The sequence below is a fragment of the Adiantum capillus-veneris genome, chromosome 28 (assembly GCF_014529385.1).
Source record: "Adiantum capillus-veneris isolate H3 chromosome 28, ASM1452938v2, whole genome shotgun sequence".
NCBI classification, from domain to species: Eukaryota; Viridiplantae; Streptophyta; class Polypodiopsida; order Polypodiales; family Pteridaceae; genus Adiantum; species Adiantum capillus-veneris.
Window position 1 is genome coordinate 127,694,056 of NC_140958.1, and position 21,324 is coordinate 127,715,379.

General features: G+C 42.8%; 1 protein-coding gene across 1 annotated transcript in view; it reads left to right on the forward strand.

Moving 5' to 3' along the window:
* Nucleotides 1–5,066: 5,066 nt before the first annotated feature.
* Nucleotides 5,067–21,324, forward strand: part of LOC147421284 (putative protein phosphatase 2C 4) — a 38,530-nt gene continuing 22,272 nt past the window's right edge. Inside the window, exon 1 of the mRNA XM_086504352.1 lies at nucleotides 5,067–7,516. Coding sequence (XP_086360478.1) covers nucleotides 5,336–7,516 — 2,181 coding nt within the window. The 5' untranslated portion in view covers nucleotides 5,067–5,335. The remainder of the gene's footprint in view (nucleotides 7,517–21,324) is intronic.

Consider the following 21,324-nt stretch of genomic DNA (forward strand, 5'->3'; position numbering starts at 1 on the left):
AGATTGATTTTTAACTTGGCACATAGATTCTAAGGCGCAACCTAATGTAGGGAATGATAGCCTATTTTAAGGTGAGCGCGACCTTTGAGAGGGCGAGACATTGCGGGCTTCCCACCTAGCAAACTCGGTGCCACTCTTGGGTTGTGGGTTCATGGTCAATGGCTAGGAGGCTAGGTTCACTACCACCTGATGACTATACCCATATAAGTTTTGGAATATTAGGACATTTTTTAGCATCAAAATCAAATTGGAGTAATTCAAATCATTCAATTTATCTTCCTTGGTTAAAAACCAATACATGCCAACATTATTTTGATCCATGATGATAAACTGATCACAGAAAGAGAGTTAAATTAAGCTACTTGCATATGGCTTTAATCTTAGCCCGACACTCTTTCTCTACTCTTGCTACAAAGAGTTTGAATATGATTGTTACATCATGTTTGAACTTAGCACCAAATATCCATGAGAATTTACTGTAGTAATTCGTAGTAGGCAATACAAAGTCGAGATATCCACCAATAAAACTGGTCCTCATTGGGTCGCATAGATCATTGTGAATAAGAGCAAGCTTCTTTGATGTGTGTTTTGGAAACAACTGTCAATGCATCTTGCCTAGAATGCATCCCTCGCATAAATGTTGGCAATGATTTGGCTCCTTGACCTGTCCATTTCTTGTGTGCCATAGTTGGGCTAGCTAAAATTGGGATGGTGATAGATTGGCTACAATTGTTATTTCACCAAAGCTATAGTCACCTAGCATGTAGAGTCCTAGGTGAAGAGTACCTAACAAGATAATCATATTGCCCATTTTGGAAGCTCTTACAACAAAATTACAGTCTTTGAATCCAACTTCAAAGCATGCAAAGTGCTATGAACGATACAAAGAGTAGGTTTCTCTTGATGACCCATTACATAGGACACATTTTGGAGGGTAATTTGACCTCCATTTACAGTGGGGATTATAATATTTCCAACACCTTTCATAGGGTAGGAGTAATTGTTGGCACAATGCACCCTTTTTTTGGGGTGATGATACAACAACATTTAGGAAATTTTCATGGATTGGAACATAGTTACAAACAAGGATGGTAAATGAATCATGTACATTGTTTGTTTTCTTCACTTGATCCAAGTGAAGAGTTAGCTAGTTGACGTAGTCATACCCAATTCTTTGTGCCATCTCTGTTGGTACATGCTCGTAAGCGAAATTCATTGAAATGAGGACCATGTCTATTGTGATGTGTGCAAAATATGTCTCTGTTATCCCCGAGTAGTGGAGTGTCTTGGTGTTATTGATATAATTTGGTGGATATCAAACTTGGTTTGTGAGTGTAAGTCTGATGACTATGATGACTTTTGTTGTTAGCAAGACTTCCCTTTAGCCTTATAGAGACTATCAAAAGCGTGGGAGTCACATTGGCTGATATTTTTGTGGGTTTGATCTTCTTGGAGAAGCAAACCATTCTCTTGGAAGGTGAGGCTAGCACCAATTTTTAGAATAAGGTTAAGTGATGTATGAAAATTGTGATATAATCCATCGAATGAAGTGAGAATGTAACTTATGATATAATCTAGGGAGTGAATTAAGAATGTAACTTATCATGTCTTTCTTTATGATTTTTTCATCAATGTTAAGCAATTTCTTCATATGGTCTTACAATTTTGTAAGATAATTGGTCATTGGTTGACCTTCTTGCATGTTTTCTAACTTTAATTTGTGCCTTAATTATGGTATTTTAGATTGATTTTTAACTTGGCACATAGATTCTAAGGCGCAACCTAATGTAGGGAATGATAGCCTATTTTAAGGTGAGCGCGACCTTTGAGAGGGCGAGACATTGCGGGCTTCCCACCTAGCAAACTCGGTGCCACTCTTGGGTTGCGGTTCATGGTCAATGGGTAGGAGGCTAGGCTCACTACCACCTGATGACTATACCCCATAACTTTTGGAATATTAGGACATTTTTTAACATCAAAATCCAATTGGAGTAATTCAAATCATTCAATTTATCTTCCTTGGTTAAAAACCAATACATGTCAACATTATTTTGATCCATGATGATAAACTGATCACATAAAGAGCGTTAAATTACGATACTTGCTTTGAGGCTCACTTAAATGGATTGGTGGCATTGTTTAGAGTGATGTCGGTTTTGATGGGCTAGAACTGTGACAAGTTCTTATGATATTGACATTAATCAATGAAATACATTTTACAATTGTGGTATACTAAAGAGACAACTTTTAAGTAGCGTAATAAAAAAGTGATTATGAGTCTCAGTAGGGAATTAGACTCAATGAAAACATAAAGGGAAATAGAGTTAGAGTGATAACATGACAGTAAGATCTCAATAAAGGCACTAATTGACGTAGAGCTAAGGATAGGCTAGAACAAATGTAGCTCTTAATAACTTAAATGATGGCAAATAAGATAGAAAGATAGGCTCCATTAAAGATCCGATGGATTTTTAACTAGGCAAATGGGCAAATTTTAGCTCTTCTTATTAGGTTCAAGGATGGTGCTTAATGAGACCAAGCTAAATAAAAAATGGTTTAAAGATTGAGTAAAATAGGCTTGATGAAAGTTGCAATGAGGCTTGCTCAAACCAAAATGAGTAGAAATGGGCCCGATGCCAAAGGATGGGATTAAATATCACTTAAGGATGCTAATCGTATCATAAGTGATTAGGGTTTTTTAACACATACCATAATCCCTTGTGTATGACACACAAATGGGATAATTAGGGTGCAACGACGACAAGAGTGTGTGTGAGAGAGAATAACAATGAAATTTCAATAGCTAGGGAAAATAGCAATGCATGCCACCTTTTTGCTATGTGCAAATATCTATGGCTAGAGCTTGGTAGAGGGATCTAGAAGTTTCTTAAAAGACCATGACGATGCTGTATGCATTGGATATTCATGTGGCATCTAGACTATGATGTTGGGATGAAATATTCTATGGAATCTATCACATTCCACCAACTACATGTAAAATATGCACACTTCTTTCCAACGGTTACTTCTCATCCACAAAATTTTTAAGAAGTCGGTGTGGTGTTCAAAGCAGCTAGCTTGGTTGGTTGAGTCTTTGTTCTTCCGTGACCTGGGTCATGAGTTCAAAGGCGGTCCCTGTGCGTCCATAAGGATGTTCGTTTCGATTCGCACGAGATGTGCACGATTTGCTACAAAAAATAAGTCGGTGTGTGAGATTTGGTGCATCTTCATCATGTACTTAACAACTCTCTCCGTATCCGTAATGCCAATAGGGAGTGATCTCAACTCAAGGAGAAGGAGCATGTGAGGTTTTTGTACCTTATCTTGGAGAAAGTTTGTAAGAAAACCCTTTGGAAACTCTTTCCAAGTGGAGACACTAATGCCACTACCCCATAAACAAGTAGGTGTCAAAGAGATATTTGTTTAGAATCCAACATTCCAAATCCCCTCACCGACACATCTTTTCAAATGTATTAAACCTTTGAAGATCTTCCAAATAAGTTTAATGAGCACATTTCTATGCTTAAAAGGTAATAAGAAAGGGACATCTCGTTTACTTGAGATAACTTGATTTAGCATTTGATGATGACTTTTACTTGGGGGAAGAAATAAAATCCATAATAACCCACACAACTCTTGAAGTCACGATGACCTTATCTCTTGAGCTAAGAAAACAAAACGAATGCTAAGGCATTTGCCACTGGCAAGCCAAAAATTATTTGGCTGAGTGTGAGGATTTGAAACTCGCATTTTGCACCCATAACTTTGTGCAGATTAGTAGCGGTCTCCTTTTTCACAAATTTCTGAACTTAGAGTGATGTTTGGCTAGGTTTCATCTTCAACTTCGTTTAGCCTTGCCCAACAACCTAAGAGTGGGGGACCGACCCTCAGAGTGCTCTCACATCTCCACTCTGGAGGGCCCTTTGCCAAGGGGAGGGCCATTTGCAAATCTATGAGCTAGTTGAAATTTCGTAGGTCAAGAGGATCTCGTAAACCCTTGGTGAAGTTGCAAGTGAACACCATAGAGAAGGACAACAAGGGGATGGCACAAGTGAGCACCATAAAGATTTCGACAGAGATGCACGCTCATTGCATGGGCAGATGGTCATTTTGTTCAAGGGCTCTCCAAAGGTGCCTTTAGCAAAGGGGAGGGGGGGGGGGGGGGGGGGGGGGGGGCACCTTAGAAAGGTGGCTTGAGAGTTAAAAGCTATTGATTTTCTTGCTGTGTGTCCAAAAAAAAAAAGTTTGTGAGGGGATTAATGGCTGGGTCGAGACGAGGCGGAGACAAAGAATGGAATAGGTGCAAGGTGCGTCACTTATGTATGTCATTCAACCATTGGATGAAAAAAGTATTGCCTTTTTCAGACCCACCATGAAACCTAGCGAGCCCCACCTAAGTAAGTCAAGACTTTCACCTTCCCTATTAGCATGAAGCGTGGTGAGCCTGTTTTATGATTCTCATCACCAATATTAGCTTTGCAGTTGAAAGCATATGATTGGCTACTTCTTCACCCCGAGAAAGTCTCTACAACTGGCTCTTGTGAAATGGTAGAGCGGGAGAGGGGAAGGCTGCCTCCGGCATCGTTTGAACTAGGCCTATATTGGAACTTGGAAGCACCAAGAGGAGTATGGAGTGTGAAGTGAGGAAGGGGGCCCTTTTCAGAGCTTCGAGACTTTTTTTTGTCTTACCATTTTCCAGCTTTATAAGGGGTACCTTTAAGTGCGTTCTACGAATGGTGGGGTGAAACTTGAAAGAGAGCGAGTTTGAAAGGCAGGTCAAGCTTGTCGATATATTCGTGGGCCCAAAGAAAGGATGGGTGAAGCAATAGTCAACCTTTTTAATAGACGTGGAAAACATTTCATACATGCTCGTCCGACGTGGACTTTGACTGTCATCAAAGGCTTGCCACGTGGTATGCCACGTCGGCAGGGTGCCCTGCAATCTCGCTTCTGCGAAACAGGCAGACATCTCTCATCACACAGAAAGCGCCCGCTCCCCCCAAACACACGCACACGCGGACGCAAACTCACACACACACACACACACACTCTCTCTCTCCCGCCCACCCCACCCCACCCAACCCACCCCACCCCAAAACACACACACACACACACCCACACACCCAAACACGCACTCTTCCCCTCTGCTCAAAGGAAAAGGAGGCTGAAGCAGGGACAGCTCTGCTTCCCCCTCCCCTTCTGGGCGCCCCAGAAGGAGAGCTTTGAAGAAGTTCCAACCCTTGCTTCTTCCTTGCTGCCGCTGCACCCACTCGACAGAGCTGTTTCCACCCTTGATGAGCTACGAGTAGAGAACAGAAGGAGCTGAAAGGATGCAATGGGGGGCAACATGTCCCGCATGGTTGGCTGCTTTGCACCTCATGATCACCATGACAAGGTCGGCGTCTTCTTGTCAGAGCCCTTCGACGAGGGACTAGGCCACTCCTTCTGTTATGTTCGACCCATTTCTGCTCCATCACCTTCGCATTCTGACATCGATGGCAGCGTTGGCAACCTCAGTTATGAAGGGCCTCGGCCCAGCTCCATGTATGCAGACAATGGCACATGTTGTCATGACCACAACCGCATGCGGACTGCGCTCGAGACCTCTTTCAAAGCGATATCAGGTGCGTCTGTGAGTGCAAACACATCCACCCCACGTACCATCACATCTCTTGAGCAGTTCAGCTCCTTTGCAAATGTGTCGTATGATCGTGCGGCTGCATTTGAAGGTACTGCATCATTTAACTCCCTTCCTCTGCAGCCTGTTCCTAGAGGGCTTTCGCAGTCAGGACCGATCACAGGGTCCTTGTCAGGGCAGCCACTGGACAGGGGTTTTCTCTCTGGCCCAATTGAAAGAGGGTTTCTGTCGGGCCCGCTAGAACGAGCATTTTTATCTGGCCCTCTGGAACGAGGTTGTGTGTCAGCCCCCATCGAGGCCAGTGATCGTAGTCTTTTTTCGGCCCCACTGACAAGCTCCTCCTACTATGCTGCCTACTTTCGAAGGAGGAGAAGGTCCTTAGCACATCTGGTCAAGAACTTAGGCTACCCAGTCAAGAAGGCTCTCTCCAGAAGCCTCTCAAAGACAAGTTTGTCTTTGATCAAGACACAAAGGTCGCTCACGGCACCCATGAGGCTTCTCCGGGGCCTTGGGAAAGAGTCAGCCAGAGATGGGTGTAGTCATCATGACTTCCCTTTGGACTCTGGCTACACTTCATCGAGTTCAGAATCGCATGAAAACCACAATCTGCAATGGGCACAGGGCAAGGCAGGCGAGGACAGGATGCATGTTGTTCTGTCTGATGAGCATGGGTGGCTGTTTGTTGGGATTTATGATGGTTTCAGCGGACCCGATGCACCGGACTTTCTGCTAAGCAATTTGTATAAGGAAGTCTACAAGGAGTTGAGGGGCCTTCTATGGGACACAAACGAACCGCCATCTAATATCAAAGAGGAGGGAAATGTAAAAAAAGATGAGTGCAATGGGCAACATTTACAAAATTCAGGTTTTTGCAAGAAAACAAATGAGAGTTTTTCTTTCCCAGCTTCACAGGTTCAGGAAGATGCTCATTCTGGGTCTACATGCGATCTTCAAAGGACTCAGCCAAATTATAGCTCATATATGGCTGAAAATTACCTGACCAGGAACCCACATACTTGCTTGGAGGATGATTTTAGTGAAAACAATGGTAATGCAAGACTTAGTAGACAAGGAAGTTCTTGTGATGTGGATCAATGCCACCGAGATTCAACTGATGGCTCATCCAAGCAATTCGGACCTTTGGGTCGTATGTCACAACACCTGGAATGCTGTGAGTCAGAAATTAAAACTAGAGAAGACCCCAGCTTGCCCAATAAAGGAAATATAGCAGCTTCTGGAAAGAGGAGAAAAATTTGGTTTCGACGGTCTGTGCCAGACTTTAGGCGGAGAAAGTCTTCTTGTGATAAAAAGGGGCAGAGCAAGCAATGTGCGCCTATCCATGAGGTGGAACAGGATCTCAAAGCTAGAGGCAAGAAGTTTGAAGAGGCTCAATATCTAGACACTAGCAGGCAACATAGGAATAGAGGCATTGATCATTCAGGTGTCTTGAGAGCTCTCTCAAGTGCCCTAGCATCGACAGAGAGAATGTTTTTGCAGATGGCTGATCAATCAATGAAGGAAATGCCAGAGCTTTTATTGATGGGCTCTTGTGTCTTGGTCATGCTTATGAAAGGAGAAGATGTGTATGTGATGAACGTGGGGGACAGCAGGGCCATTTTAGCTCAAGCAAAGAACGATCCCAAATCGTGCACTTCTAGCACCAGATGTCTTACTCCATCATTAGCATCTGATGATGAAAGAATTGGACTTAGAGATACACAACTACGGCAGGAGCTTGAACGTATCATGGAAGAGACTCCTAGCGAGTTGGAAACCTTTGAGTCTTCACACACTTGCTCTAGTACTGGCCCTCCTGCTGTGAGCCTCTTCTTGAGGGCACTGCAGCTCACTGCTGATCACAGCACCAATGTTGACGAGGTACGAAAACTGATCACCTGCTGTTGTTTGTGTGTGTGTGTGTGTACAAGTCACAGAAGGCAGGTGGAACTACAAATTAAATCTTTTGGTAATCTATTGATTTTGAGAATGGTGATTGTGGTGAGAATTGTCAAAGATTGTTAAAATGTATGTGTATGTAAGTTTGCTTTTCTTTACTTTCTTTGCAAGTGTTTGCCTTGTAAGTATCAACATGGTCAACTTTAATTGGGTATTGGGATTCACGCTGTATTCAAGAAAGGAGCTGTATTAGTGTCTTGTTTTACGCTTGGTATGCTTTTAAGCTCTCCAACAGATCACGATGAAGCCGCTCAAATATGAAACAGGGTGTTGTGGTATTTTCTTTTTAATTGATGCCCTTCTGTAAAAGAAGACTTAGAGGATTATGCTCATTGTTCTCGCCTTGGTATTTCATGAGCATTATGCTAAACTAAATCTTTACTTGGAGTATAGAACGATGGGCTAAGCATTGAGTAAGCTATATGCTAAGAGACTAAAATTTAACTTTTATAAATGAGGGACCATTTGTAAGGACTTTAGAGTCTGGGTCTCCAAAAACAGAATTTTTTAAAAAATTTATGAAGTGAGATACTTTTGAATTTGTGATTGCCTTCCTAGCTACCACAAATTGCACATCAGGATCTGACAGCAAATTCTCCATCTCTTTCATACGTTGAAGAAGCTTCTTTGTCAATCCATCTTCTCTATGGCTGTGAGCATGAGATGATGATGGAGTCTTTTCTCTATGTCCACTCGTTGATTTCTCATGGTTGCTACTCTTGAAGGAGAATTCTCTTTTCGAGGAAGAGGAATCTTTGGAACGACTATAATGTGTTGTTGACCTTGATCTCTCTCTATGGCTTGACATCTTTCGGCAACAAAAGTCTTTAAATCCAAGACTGCCTTTAATTACGCGGATGGTAAGGAAGGTAACTCCGCTCTGATACCAATGAAACTCGCCCTTGATACATAACAAGCTTATTATTGCCAATTAGCACTTTGCACAAGAAATAAATACCAATCTCCAACTAGAGTTTGAGAGAGAGGGACATATATGTGTGAAGATATAGCATAATAGATGCGTAGACATGGATAATTTGAAAGACAAAGAGAGAGACTAGAGAGAGAAGATTGAGAGTGACACACTGTTCACCTGGAATGGTTGTGTCCCTTCACAGAAATTTGTGTATTCCTCTAAAAAATTACAAGTGTTTAGGTTGTAAATTCAGCATAGAATCACCCTTGGAATTTCCCAATGGCGTATGACTTCCTGTACGGTACAGGTATACGGTATACATTTATGCGGTTGTACTTATATAAACATGGTCTAGCCTTTAAAAAAAAAGTTTATAGCCTATACCTTGAGTATTTGATCTTTAAGCCCACTCCCTAGGTCATTTGTAACGGGAAGGCACCACGTTCAAGGGAAAAAAACAGACGGAAAAAACTTTTATGCACTTCAATAACAACTGAACTAAAAGAGATGCACGACACACGGAGTGGGAGAGTTTCACCCCAAGAGAGCACTAGCCCCAAACCCTGGCGCCCCTTTCGGTATTTCTTTATATTGCTTCAACTCGTCACAATTTTGGAGACACCCTTTGCACCTTCCACGTGGTAAGATGCCAGAGAGTGAGCCCTCATTTAAAGACATGTGACCTCCAAAAGCTAGCGCAAAAACAACGAGCAATTTTCACATAAATCCATACTGCCACGTCAGCAAGCTGTCAGTGCATTTTGTGGGATTGTATTACAGATGGCATGTCATCCTGCTAGCGTGATTTGTGGAATGTCTGTATAGTCATGCAACGTCACCAGCGGCTATGCAAAGATTGTGTGTGTCTTTGCTTTAATTTGGGCCCCATCAGACGGGGTCCCATAAGTCGGAAGGACTTAACTATTGGGAACTCTTTAAATGCTTGGCCCACTCGGTGAGGAACTGTAAGTTGGTGAGAACTTCTTTTTCTGCTGCTTCGAGGGTTTAGGTCCCTCTGTCGAGATCTGCAGGTTGGCTAGGGTCTTCAGTGACTTGACTCGTCAACAGTTTGTGACATCCCCTCTTCTTGAAAGAAGAGTAATGAGAAAAGAAAGAAAGAAACCTGCAAGCTAAGAGGCAAGAATGTGAAACCTCCTTCCTTCGATAGGAAGGGCATGGACATTGCAAAGGCGCTTTCGTTCATTAGAGAACTTGATTTAGTCTTCAAGAATCATAACTTCTCTGAAGGGTCTATACTTCATCATGTATCTTTATATCTTAAAGAAGTTGCTAGTAATTGGTATGTAACACATGTAACGAGGAACATAGATCGTAAAACTTGGGAGGTATTTAAGGAGATGTTTACATCTCAATTTTTGCCTCTGGATTTCAAGAAGGATGTGCACACAGATTCGGATAAGGTGGATCAGAAAGAGGACAATGTACAAGGGTATATTGACCGCTTTTGGGATACATCTCTCGAGGCTGCCCAATCTATCAGTGTAAGTGACAACGATGTTATTCGTAAGTTTGAAGGTAGCCTATATCCACTTTTGAAGCCTCTTATGCATGTCTCAAAAAAGGAAACTTTGAAGGTTTGCATGGAGTTAGAATTGCATTTTATGAAGTGGATGCTGAAGAGAAAAAAATCTTCAACAAATGAATGAGCGGAGACTGATGAGAATCAAGGAAAGAAGCCTTTAGCATCTTCTAAACCATCAAGTTCTAAAGATTAATCCAAACAAGAAATACTAGCAAGAAGTTGTGAAAGGAAGAAATGGAGAGATGACTCCAAAAAGCAGGTGTTTCAAATGCGGCGGCAAAGGACACTTGGCATGGGAGCGCAAAAAGAAGATGGTAACAATGGTAACAAGAAAAATGTAGAGGAGCCAACCAAACCTAAGGTTGCTACCATTATAGACATCCAAGTTCTTGAATGCAGTACTGATGCTAAAGAAAGGCAACCATGGAAAGCTTTTGGAAAGCTGAGAGATCTACCTGCTGTAGTTATGATTGACACTAGATCAACTCATAATTTCATCTCTGAGGAAGCCGCCAAATCTATTGGCCTCACTAATAAAGACAAAGGTATGCTAACAATTGTTGACACTCTCTTTGGACAGTAAAGCACAAGTTGCACTTGTGAAGGACCCAGTACGAATTCACATTGGGGGATATTTGGATCATGTGGACTTTCTTATAGGTCCTACTCAGGGTTCAAGGTAACCCCATTTCTCTTGTTGGTCATGTACAAATCAAGAAAGCAATGAAAAGCTCTATTTGCAGTTACTTGGTTTGTAAACGAAATTGAATTTGAAATTGATCAAAATGTTAAAGTTTAAACATATGAATTTTGTGATTGTTTTAGTGAATCTATTCTAGATAAGCTTCCACCTAGAAGGCGTTATTCCGAGTGTCAACTCTCAACCAAGCTGCTTATCGTGTGAATGCCTCACAATGCGAAGAAATCATGAAGCAAGTAAATGAATTGTTAGGCATGGTGCGACCTAGCCATTCTCCTTATTGGTCACCGGTTTTTTTTGTGCAAAGAAGGATGGATCTTTCCATATGTGCATGGATTATCGAGCCTTGAAGAAAGAAAATATTGTTCTTCATCTTCTCGATTTAAAGAACAATCTTGTAATATATTGTGATGCTTTAGATGTAGGTATTGGTGCTTTCTTGATGCAGGATAGAAGATTGATTGCTTATGAGAGTAGAAAGTTGTGGGATGGGGAGATAGAAGAATTACTCCACCTATCGAAAGGAATTGCTTGTTGTGTTCATGCATTGACCATATAGAAGCACTATCGTTTGGGCACTACTTTTGTGGTCAAAACCATTCACCAAAGCTTAAAGTACTTCCTCACATAGAAAAATCTGCCACCTATGCAAATGCGGTGGGCAAATTTCTTATCTATGTTTCATTTCTCTCTTGAAAACATGAAGGTAAAGACAACATAGTGGCCAATGCTTTGTCAAGAAGGTGTCAAGTTGGAGCCATCATTATTGGATATCACACTGATTTCACAGCCATGGGTGATTTATATAGCAAAGATAAGACTTTGCTCAAGCATGGTATTGCTTGCAACAAGGAGACATTAAGATGCCTTACTCAATATGAGAGAGAGAGAGAGAGAGAGAGAGAGAGAGAGAGAGAGAGAGAGAGAGTAGACACAAAACGCCAGAGATGGGAAGGTGAGTAAACCGCATGAAGCCGAAGATGAGGCAAATGATGAAGATGTCCGTTGCGAATCGCGATGGCCACTTAAGGACAATACTCTGGCGAACTCCGCGAGTGTAGTAGCAATTTGGGGTGTTCGAACTATCAAGAGATCTTCATGGTAAAGTGCCGTCACGAGCAGTGTAGCAAACTGTTGTACTCCACCGATACAAGGTGAAGATACTATGTGAAGGTCCCGAACTGAGTGTGAAAACAACTCCTTGTTGTAAAAGAAGTGTCAATAGGCATGAAAGTGTCCTTTCCAATAGGATCTGTGGTGTCTGTAGTCAAAATGTATGGAGAAAATGAGGAAGCCTAGGAACCGTATGAAAATGATCGGAAGCCTGACAATGCATGAACCTGCAACCCGGTGTGGCGAGGTGGCTAAGCTTCGTGTAAAACTCCAGGAAGGATAGATGTAGCACTCTGGGCCGTAAATGTCCTCTGAAACAAGGAAAGCTAGACTAAGCAATCTGCACTGTAGAAGCTACTGTAAGCCGCAATAGTCGCCAATTGACCGCATGGACCATCGGATGGTGTCCTGTCAGTAGGTAGGGTAATCCAAGACGAGGGGAAAGCCAAACTCAACAGTGTGCGTTGTGAAGGGTCTCTAAGAAGAGGTGTGGTCAGACCAAGTTGTCTGCACCGTGATCATCTTGTGTGAAGAAGGGAAGCCAGACTGAGAAGTATGCGTTGTGAAGGTCCTCTGAGAAGAGGAAAGGCCAGACCAATCTGTTTGAGTCGTCTTGCCTGTATCTCTTGCCTCCAATCCTCCGGTGTCAACCAAAATAGAATCCGCGCCAACAACGCCACCAAACCGCATCTCGGTGTGGCTCTCAATGTGAATGAGCTGGGAGTGGCCTATTGCCCAGGTCAGGGGATAAGCCTGTTGTAAGGTTATCGAGGGTGAGTGCAAGTAACTCTGAAGGTAGCAATCCAAATGATCAGGAGTGTAGAAGAGCAACTGCACTACCATCCAAGCCAGGCTCTGGGTGACTCCGGATGTAGTCGCGGGATGCCCGATCGCTCGCATCTCGCGGGTAAACTCTCCAAGAGAGTCTAAAGAATTGAAGTCCCACTCTAGTCTGTAGATCCAAGCAATGAACGTGTCCAAGAAGAGATCCAAGATCCTCTCCCTAAGTCCATCTAGATGCTCCTGTGTAAGCAAGTGATGTGACGTGTCGAGATGAAGTGGTAAGTGTCTGTCCACCCAAGATGGTGGTGTCTTCTCTGGGAATGTCGGAATCCCATTTGCCATGAGCATGGCCATATCTCGTGTGAACTCCTCTGATAAGTGTATAGGTGTGTCCATAGCAAACCACAAGTCACCACACCCTTTGGAGTGCGCAACCGCCAAATGATGGTTGGAATGAATGGATCTCCCAAGGATCATACGCCCATAGATGATCAAGCTGATGTCGAAGATACCGTGTACTGCAGCAGTCATTGAGAGACCGCATGGACCACCACCGGATGGTGTCCTTGCAGGAGGTAACTTCATCCTGTGTGAAAAACACAAGCCAATTGTCTGCTGTCCACCCAAAAACACAACTGTGAGGTGATAAAAACGCTGCTGTCCAGCGATTTTCAGCGTGCTCGTACGCTTCTGGCATGGTTAGGAGCGGTGCAGAGGGTCTGGGGAGGGTGGGGAGTCAAAGTCGCAACCTCTGATAGGCTGAAAACAGAGAAAACAGCAGGTGTTTATGGCTGAAAACTGTAGCAGATGAAGAGGAATCATGCCGGCAAGGCACCAGATGCCAAGCCGGGTAAGAGAGCAAGATCTATAGAGGAGTGCTGTCCACCTTTGCTGAAAACGCTGCTGTTTCCCAAAAACGCAGATCTGGCTGAAAACGCAGGTTGTAGGGAGGGGTTTTCCGGCGACGAAAATGCCCAAAAGGGCCAGTGGTGGCTGCCAAAAGGTGATCACCAGGTGTGGGAGCAACAACGCAGGTGGAGGTGGGATCCTCTACGATAGAAAAACGCCAGATTCCATTGCGTGCCTGGTTTTTGCAAAACACTGGCAGATCTGCAGAAAACGCTGGCTATGATACCATGTGAGAGTGCACGTGTGTGGAAGCGTGAGAGAGAGAGAGAGAGAGAGAGAGAGAGAGAGAGAGAGAGAGAGAGAGAGAGTAGACACAAAACGCTAGAGATGGGGAAAGGGGGCGATTAACCCCCCACTGACTACCATAGCAAGAGACCAATACAACCGGATGTCAGACTATATGAAATGGGTACCCCCCTGACTCCATATATAGGAGTGCCCAAGGTGAGCGCCTAGGCTCAAGTGGGCTGCTTGCCCCAAACTCGGGCGGTCGGACAAGGTACAACCTAGACTATGGGTGGCCAGCCCGGAGACACTAGCCGTACAAGGAAGTGCCCTAGACTTGTCTGAAGCAGCAGACTGGTGTAAATCTAACATATTCTTCCAACCAGTCAAATGATTGAAAGATATTTCTATTGGCCAACCTTATGGAAGGACATTGATGCATTTGTTTGACAAAAGTATCATATGTCAAAAGGTAAAGTTTGATCACAAGGCTTATTGCAGCCATTGCCTATACCACACATGTCATGGGAAAGCATTGCAATGGATTTTATTGTAGGTTTTCCAAAGAGCCAAAAGGAAAATGATGCTATATGGACCATTGTGGATAGATTTTGGAAGATTGCATACTTCGTTCTAGCAAAGAAGACAGTGGGAGCAGAGCAAATGGCAACCATTTCTCTCTCTCAAGTATTCAAGCACCATGGGCTTCCAAAGTCTATAGTGGGAGACAGGGATCCTAGAATGAGAAGCCTATTTTGGAGATCCCTCTTTGAAAATGTCGGCACTAGGCTAAATTTCTCTTCTTCTTATTATCCTCAAATTGATGGACAAAGTGAAAATGTCAATCTTCAAATCTTGGATCTTTGAAGTGCTTTTATGCTGAGCTGAAGATCACTTGGGAAAGGTACCTACCTCTTCTTGAGTTTGCATATAGCAATACTATACATTCTTCTACAATAAAAGCACCTTCTGAAGTGATCTATAGGCAACCACACCTATTGCCTATTATGCAAATCAAAGAACAAATTTTTGTAGCAGATAGATTTGTTGAAGATATGGATTAGATGCTCAATCAAGTCAAGCCATAGCGAAGTCTCAAGCTAAGCAAAAGAAAGTTTCCGACAAACAAAGACGGGAAGCAAACTACAAAGAAGGACAATGGGTACTTCTCAAACTTGAGAAGAAACGCCCAAAGAAGAAGGGTAGAGAGAGCCAATTCATCAAGCTCTCAAACAAGTATTATGGAACCTTCAAGATAAAAAATGATCAATGACGTAGTAGTTTGACTTGAATCGCCTCCTCATTGGGAAATTCATGATGCTTTTCATGTGAGTTTAACGAAGCCCTACCACGGAGAAGAACCATCCTCTCCTATCATGGAAGCTCCGTTGAAGTCCTGCTACCAAACAGATTGTCTTTCACAAAGAGAAGGACCAAAAGCAAGATTATCAAGAAATGCTTGGTGAGGTTTAAGAATTATTTGGCCCTTGAAGCCAAATGAATGGATGTAGATAATTTGAAAGATTATGCAAAAGTACTAAACCCTTATGTGAAAGCCTTTCTGGTGAGGACAATTAAAATTTAGTGGGGAAGGTATGTCATCAACTTGTGTATATGTGTCACAAACTGTTGACGTGTCAAGCCATTGAACACCAAGACGATTAGGGCTCTACGAGCCTAACCCTAGCCAACCTGTAGATTCCGGCCGAGGGGCCTAAACCCTAGAAGCAACAGAACATAGAAGTTCTCACCAACTTACAGTTCCTCGTCGACATGCCTAGTTATTAAAAGTCCTCCCGACTTATGGCACTGCATCCGATGGGGCCCAAGTAAATAAAGCAAGCACACACATACACACTCTATGCCTTGTGTAAAGGATGATGACGTGGTTGTTGTACGAAGATTTTGCAAATCACGTTGGCACTGTATGGATGGCCCGTGATTTCCACTGACATGTTGACATGGCACTATACGGACTTCTGCAAATCGTGTTGGCTGTTGTCTTGGCAATTGTACGGAATTTCTAAATTTGAGATGGTAGCTTTTGGAGACCAGATGCTTTTAGACTCGTTGCTTTTCATATACTACTTTTGGAATGGCCATGGGCCTTTAAATATGAAGGGTGGGCTCTCTCTTTGTGGCATTCTTGCGAAAGCATACGTAGAGCAAAGCCACTGGTTTTGTAGCGTGTTGAGGCAATATAAAGAAATACCGAAATGTGCACCATCGTTTGGGGCCAATGCTCTCTTGGGGTCCATGTCTCGTGTGTCATGCTCTCTCTCTCTCTCTCTCAGTTCAGTTTTGAAGTGCTTAAAGTTTGTTTCGTCTGTTCTTTTCTGTTGGCATGTGGTGCCTTTCCGTTACAGTGGTATCAGAGCTTTAGTCGTGTGCTTTTCTGAAAGCATAGCGATCCTTCCAAAGAGCCGACAGAGCAAGATGTTGCTTCCAGATTTCACATGAATTTTTTTTCTCTTTGGGGGAAAGAAAGATTTGATAAATTTTTTATAGTTTTTGCAACAATTTGACAACACCTACACCATGGGGAATTGCTCAGGCAAGCTTTCAAGAACTTTTTTGCCCGAAGTTACATGCCATTTGACATCTTCCTTTGGAGTGCAGCTTCTCGCATAGTAGGGTATCCTGAAATGCTTGTCATAGAAACCCTAGCAAATTACAACTTGAGATTTCTCGATATCTCTCATTAGGTGTCTCTCATTGAGTTGATAACCTTGGAGGCCCATTGTGATTGCTATATAATTGGACTGCCGTCACCATTACAGGGACACTATCTGTCCAAACGAGTTTCGACCATTGGAGAGCTTATGGACTATGTTGGGGTCGGCTACAAACTTATGAAAAGAAACTAACCCTAATTTTGGTGCAGGTCTTAGGATGGAAAGCTAGTCGTCTTTTCGAGCTCGATTGACACCGAGAATGCTTTTTAAGTTTGATTGCGACATGTTTGAAGCTTTGTTTGAGAACCTGTTTGAGAAATTGTTTGGCGATCTTGTTTGAAATTTGTTTGAAATAGATTGTATCTGTTTGAAACTTGTCTTATTGCCGATTTGAGAATTACTGGACTCTCCCGATGTCTGGGAGCGGTCCGTTGGATGTTGGAAAACCTCTGAATGACGCAGACCGGGTGTCTAGGGAGCGTTTAGTTGTATCAATCGTCTAAGCTCATGGCACATACCTTTTTAGGTTATTTGTGGGGGGAGGGAGGAGGTAGTTGTTGAGTAGCTTCATGCCTAAGACCGTTTGTCTAGGGGGAGTGCTCAGCGGCGGTGTTTGTTGCATTTTGTAACATGCATATGTGAGCATTTGTGTTGCATTGTGATGTGTCAGTCACTGAATATTCTTAATTGGGTGAGATTGGTTGGATATGTAATTTTAGTGCATCAAGACACCTGTCATAGATCGGCGTGGTCGAGGTGTGATGCCAATTTTGCTACGCTAAGATATCAAGAGCTTCGATATGGAATGAGAAAACTCAATGATTCTCGGGTATTTTTGATCTAACTTGAGTTTTTTTGCAGATATACTGTAATCGCGGACAATTACTCTTCTTTCAAGAAGGGGAGGGGGGGGGGGGGGATGTCACAAAGTGCTGACGTTCCAAGCCACGAAGATCTAGGGGGATAGGGGTCTTCGAGCCTAACCCTAGCCAACCTGCAGATTCCGGCTGAGGGGCCTAAACTCTAGAAGCAACAGAAGAAGAAGTTCTCACCGACTTACAGTTCCTTGTCGAGAGGCCTAATTATTAAAAGTCCTCCCAACTTATGGCACCCCGTCCGAAGGGGCCCAAGTAAATAAAGCAAGGATGCGCACACAGACACACACACACCATGCCTTGCGTAAAAGATGATGATGTGGTTGCTATACGGACATTCCGCAAATGCTGATGTGGCATTGTACCGAATTTCTATATTTGTGCTAGTAGCTTTTGGAGACCAGATGCTTTTAGACTTGTAGCTTTTCATGCACTGCTTTTGGAATGGCCATGGGCCTTTAAATATGAAGGGTGGGCTCTCTCTCTCTCTCTCTCTCTCTCTCTCTCTCTCTCTCTGTGGCATTCTTGCAGGAGTAGATGCAGAGCAGAGCTACTAATACTATACTGTGTTGACGCAATATAAAGAAATTTTGAGAGGGGCGCCATCGTTTGGGGCCTGTGCTCTCTTGGGGTGGAACTCCGCTACTCCGCGTCTTGTGTGTCCTGCTCTCTCTCTCTCTCTCTCTCTCTCTCTCTCTCTCTCTCTTTGTTTTGAAGTGCTTAAAGTTTGTTTCATCTGTTCTTTTCGATTGGCACGTAGTGCCCTTTTGTTACAATATGATTCAAAGAAATTTATGAAAGATTACATATGTTGTCTTTCCGATGGAAAAATGACATAATTGGACATGTGTTCTAGTGTTTACGGAACCATGATCGATTAGACATACTTTTATTCCTAAGTGGGGAAGTATGAATGGCCATTGACATGCTTAAAAAGCATGAAGGATTATATCCTCTTACCCTTTTGGGAAGACAGATATAGATGGATACAAGTGTATGGAATGGATGGAATCTACCTTAGGCACACATACAATAAAACATGCATGATGACTTGGATTGAGTGCTGTTTTGAAAATGCTTGAGCAATATGTATTCTACTTGAAAAGAGCTTTCATTTGATTCCCATATTGATTTTTGTTATCAATTTTCTGCCGTGTTCTAGAAGATTCTAGAATGTTCTACAAGCTTCTAGTCAAGAGCATTAAAGAAAAACTAGTGTCAAGACACTTTTTATATGTGTAAGGACACTTGTCAAAGACAAAAAGACAATTTACTTTTTTCTTTTTACAAAAGGCAAGACGCTTGTGATAATGCTAACACCTCACCTCCTTATTTAGGAGGCAAGTTCATCTATAGAAACTGCCCCTTTTCCCTTATTTTAGGGAATCACCTCATTGCTGAAATTACTCTATATATCTCAGCCCAAGAAGCCTCTACACTACTATCACCATTTCCCTCCACATGCTACCTCTCTATATGCCTTAAGATATACTCTCTCTCTCTCTCTCTCTCTCTCTCTCTCTCTCTCTCTCTCTCTCTCCATGCTGCGTGTCTTTCTCAATGAAGATTATGCGAGGAAGGCATTGGAGGAGGTGTTACCGAAGTGATCTTATGAAGTGGAACTTGCGGTGATTCCATGCTGAATTTTCAGCCTATGCGCTTGTAATTTTCTAGAGGAAAAAACAAATTCCTGTGAAGGGGCCTGGCCGTTTCGCATCAATGGTGTGCCACTCAATATTCTCTCTCTGTCTTTCAAGTTATCCATGTTTCTACGCATCTATTATGCTATATCTCTACACATATATGTCCCTCTCTCTCAAGCTCTAGTTGGAGATTGGTATTTATCTCTTGTGCAAAGTGCTAATTGCTAGTAATAACCCTGTGGTATATCAAGGGTGAGTTTTAGGGAGATGAGCTGTGGAGGAGGCACATGGGCGAGGGTTGCTCTGTGGATCAACTTGTCGGTTATTGGTAAAGAATTACCTGTGTTGCTGCAACTTGGTTGGTGTGGACCAATTATGCAAGCTGAAGGGATGCTCATAGATCGGATGGATGGCTATAGCGATGCCAATGTCAACGAAGGTAACCGAAAAGCCTATGCTGCCCCAACGCGGGAGGATTGGCGAGACACACTGATGGTTGATGACTATGGGGATCTACTTCGGATGGCAACGAACCATCGTAATTCGTCACTGAAGAGGCACCTTTGAGGCTGATCTTTGTCTTCGTAATGTGGGATCTGATTGCCACCAGTATGGGAGTTGATGGGGCCTTTTTCAATATTGGGGGCACGAGATGTGACAAGGGAAGGATGGATCTGCTAAAAGGCAGGCTTGGCTGCTACGGGGTGGGGGTGACTTTTTGAAGGTTCCAGGTATGGCCAACAAGATTATGAAGAAAGATCTTAGGCAAATGATTTACCTAGGATAGGCCATAGGGATGGGGTAAAGAGAGAAAGATTGGATGGCATTGTAGATGCAGCAGAAATGCGTCATGTTTGAAAAGTAATGGCTAAAATTGAGGGGCGATGGCTACTCAAGAAATGTCCAAGGCTGTGGGCGCGAAAGTTCCATAATGCCCCTCTTGTCTCCTCCAGAATGAGGGCGCTAGGGCTGCCCCAAGGTTCCTTTATATAGGGGTAGCACAACTTCAAGGTCCAATGAAAGTTACCTGGAGTTCGGAAATGGATACCTTAAGTTCTGTCATAGGTGTTGTCCAAAGTATGCATGATAAAGGTGTTAATCTTATTCTTCTTGTTTGGACAAGCAGCGAAGTTGAGGTCACATATTGTCAAATTTGGATCTTTGTACTTTTTTGGTTATTTGCAGCCTCTTTTTCGTAGGTTTGTAGTAGTATTCATTTTTCGATTTCGTATTTAGCTTACGTTAGGACTTAAGCATTTGTTCCTTTAGAAGTTGTTGTGTGAAGTTTGATTTCTAGGATTAAGTTTTTAAGATGTCTTATCCTTTTTTGTTTAAAGTTAAGTACTTGTTTTAAGTTTTAGCCAAGTAAGCTATGTCAACTTATTTTGCGCATGCCTTTTCTAAAAACATTTTTTAAGTTAATAATGTTTTGTTTTATCTAGTTTTGTTTCGTAGCAAATATAGTGATTAGTTTTTTTTTTTTCTTTTCTTTTCTTGTGTCCCTTGCTTTTATAGTTTTATGAGTGCTTTATTCCCTCTTATACTTCGTGAGTTCAGACTATTCTGAACTTATGAAGGTATATATAAGTTCTGTAACCCATGTGCGTTCTTAGTAGCCTCAGCTATGGTAGTTGCAAGTATTTGGTAGTCTAGCTTGGAGGATATTTTGGGTTGATAGGACATTGAAGCAACAAGATTGTGCACTGCCTGGTTTTCCAAGCATTGCGATGTGGAGGAGGCTGTTAAGCACTGCGCCTCGGTGCTTTGGCTCCTTTGTTGTCTCTGCATCTAACTACTCTTGCTCCAAGAAAGGAAGGAAGCAGCGGAGTGAGAGGAACAATGGTTAATTTTTCCCGTCACAAATCTTCATCATTGCTTCCATGGGATTGGTTGGAGGAGAAGTGATTGACTATCAAAAGTCGTAGGCTACGTGGTACTGCTGCCAGATTGTACAAAAATGCAGGCACTCCTGACTACGCATCTCACAATCATCTATATAAAGAGTGATGCTGTAAATTTAACAGCTTTAATGGTCGTGGTCAGGCATGCACTCCTGACTACGCATCTCACAATCATCTATATAAAGAGTGATGCTGTAAAGTTAACAGCTTTAATGGTCGTGGTCAGGCATGCAAGTCTTGGTGGAGAAGAGAGAAGCAAAACAAAGAGGCGTAGAGTCCAGAGGCAGACATAAGCTCCTTGTTCTACACAAGTATTTATGCGTAGGGATCCCTCATCTTGGTTCCTACCTCCAGATATTCGTCTACTTCAGCTGCAGTGCCACCCATTTCTCCAGAGTGATGGAGTTGCAGATGGTTGTATGCCGTTTTGTGATAGTGATAGAGATG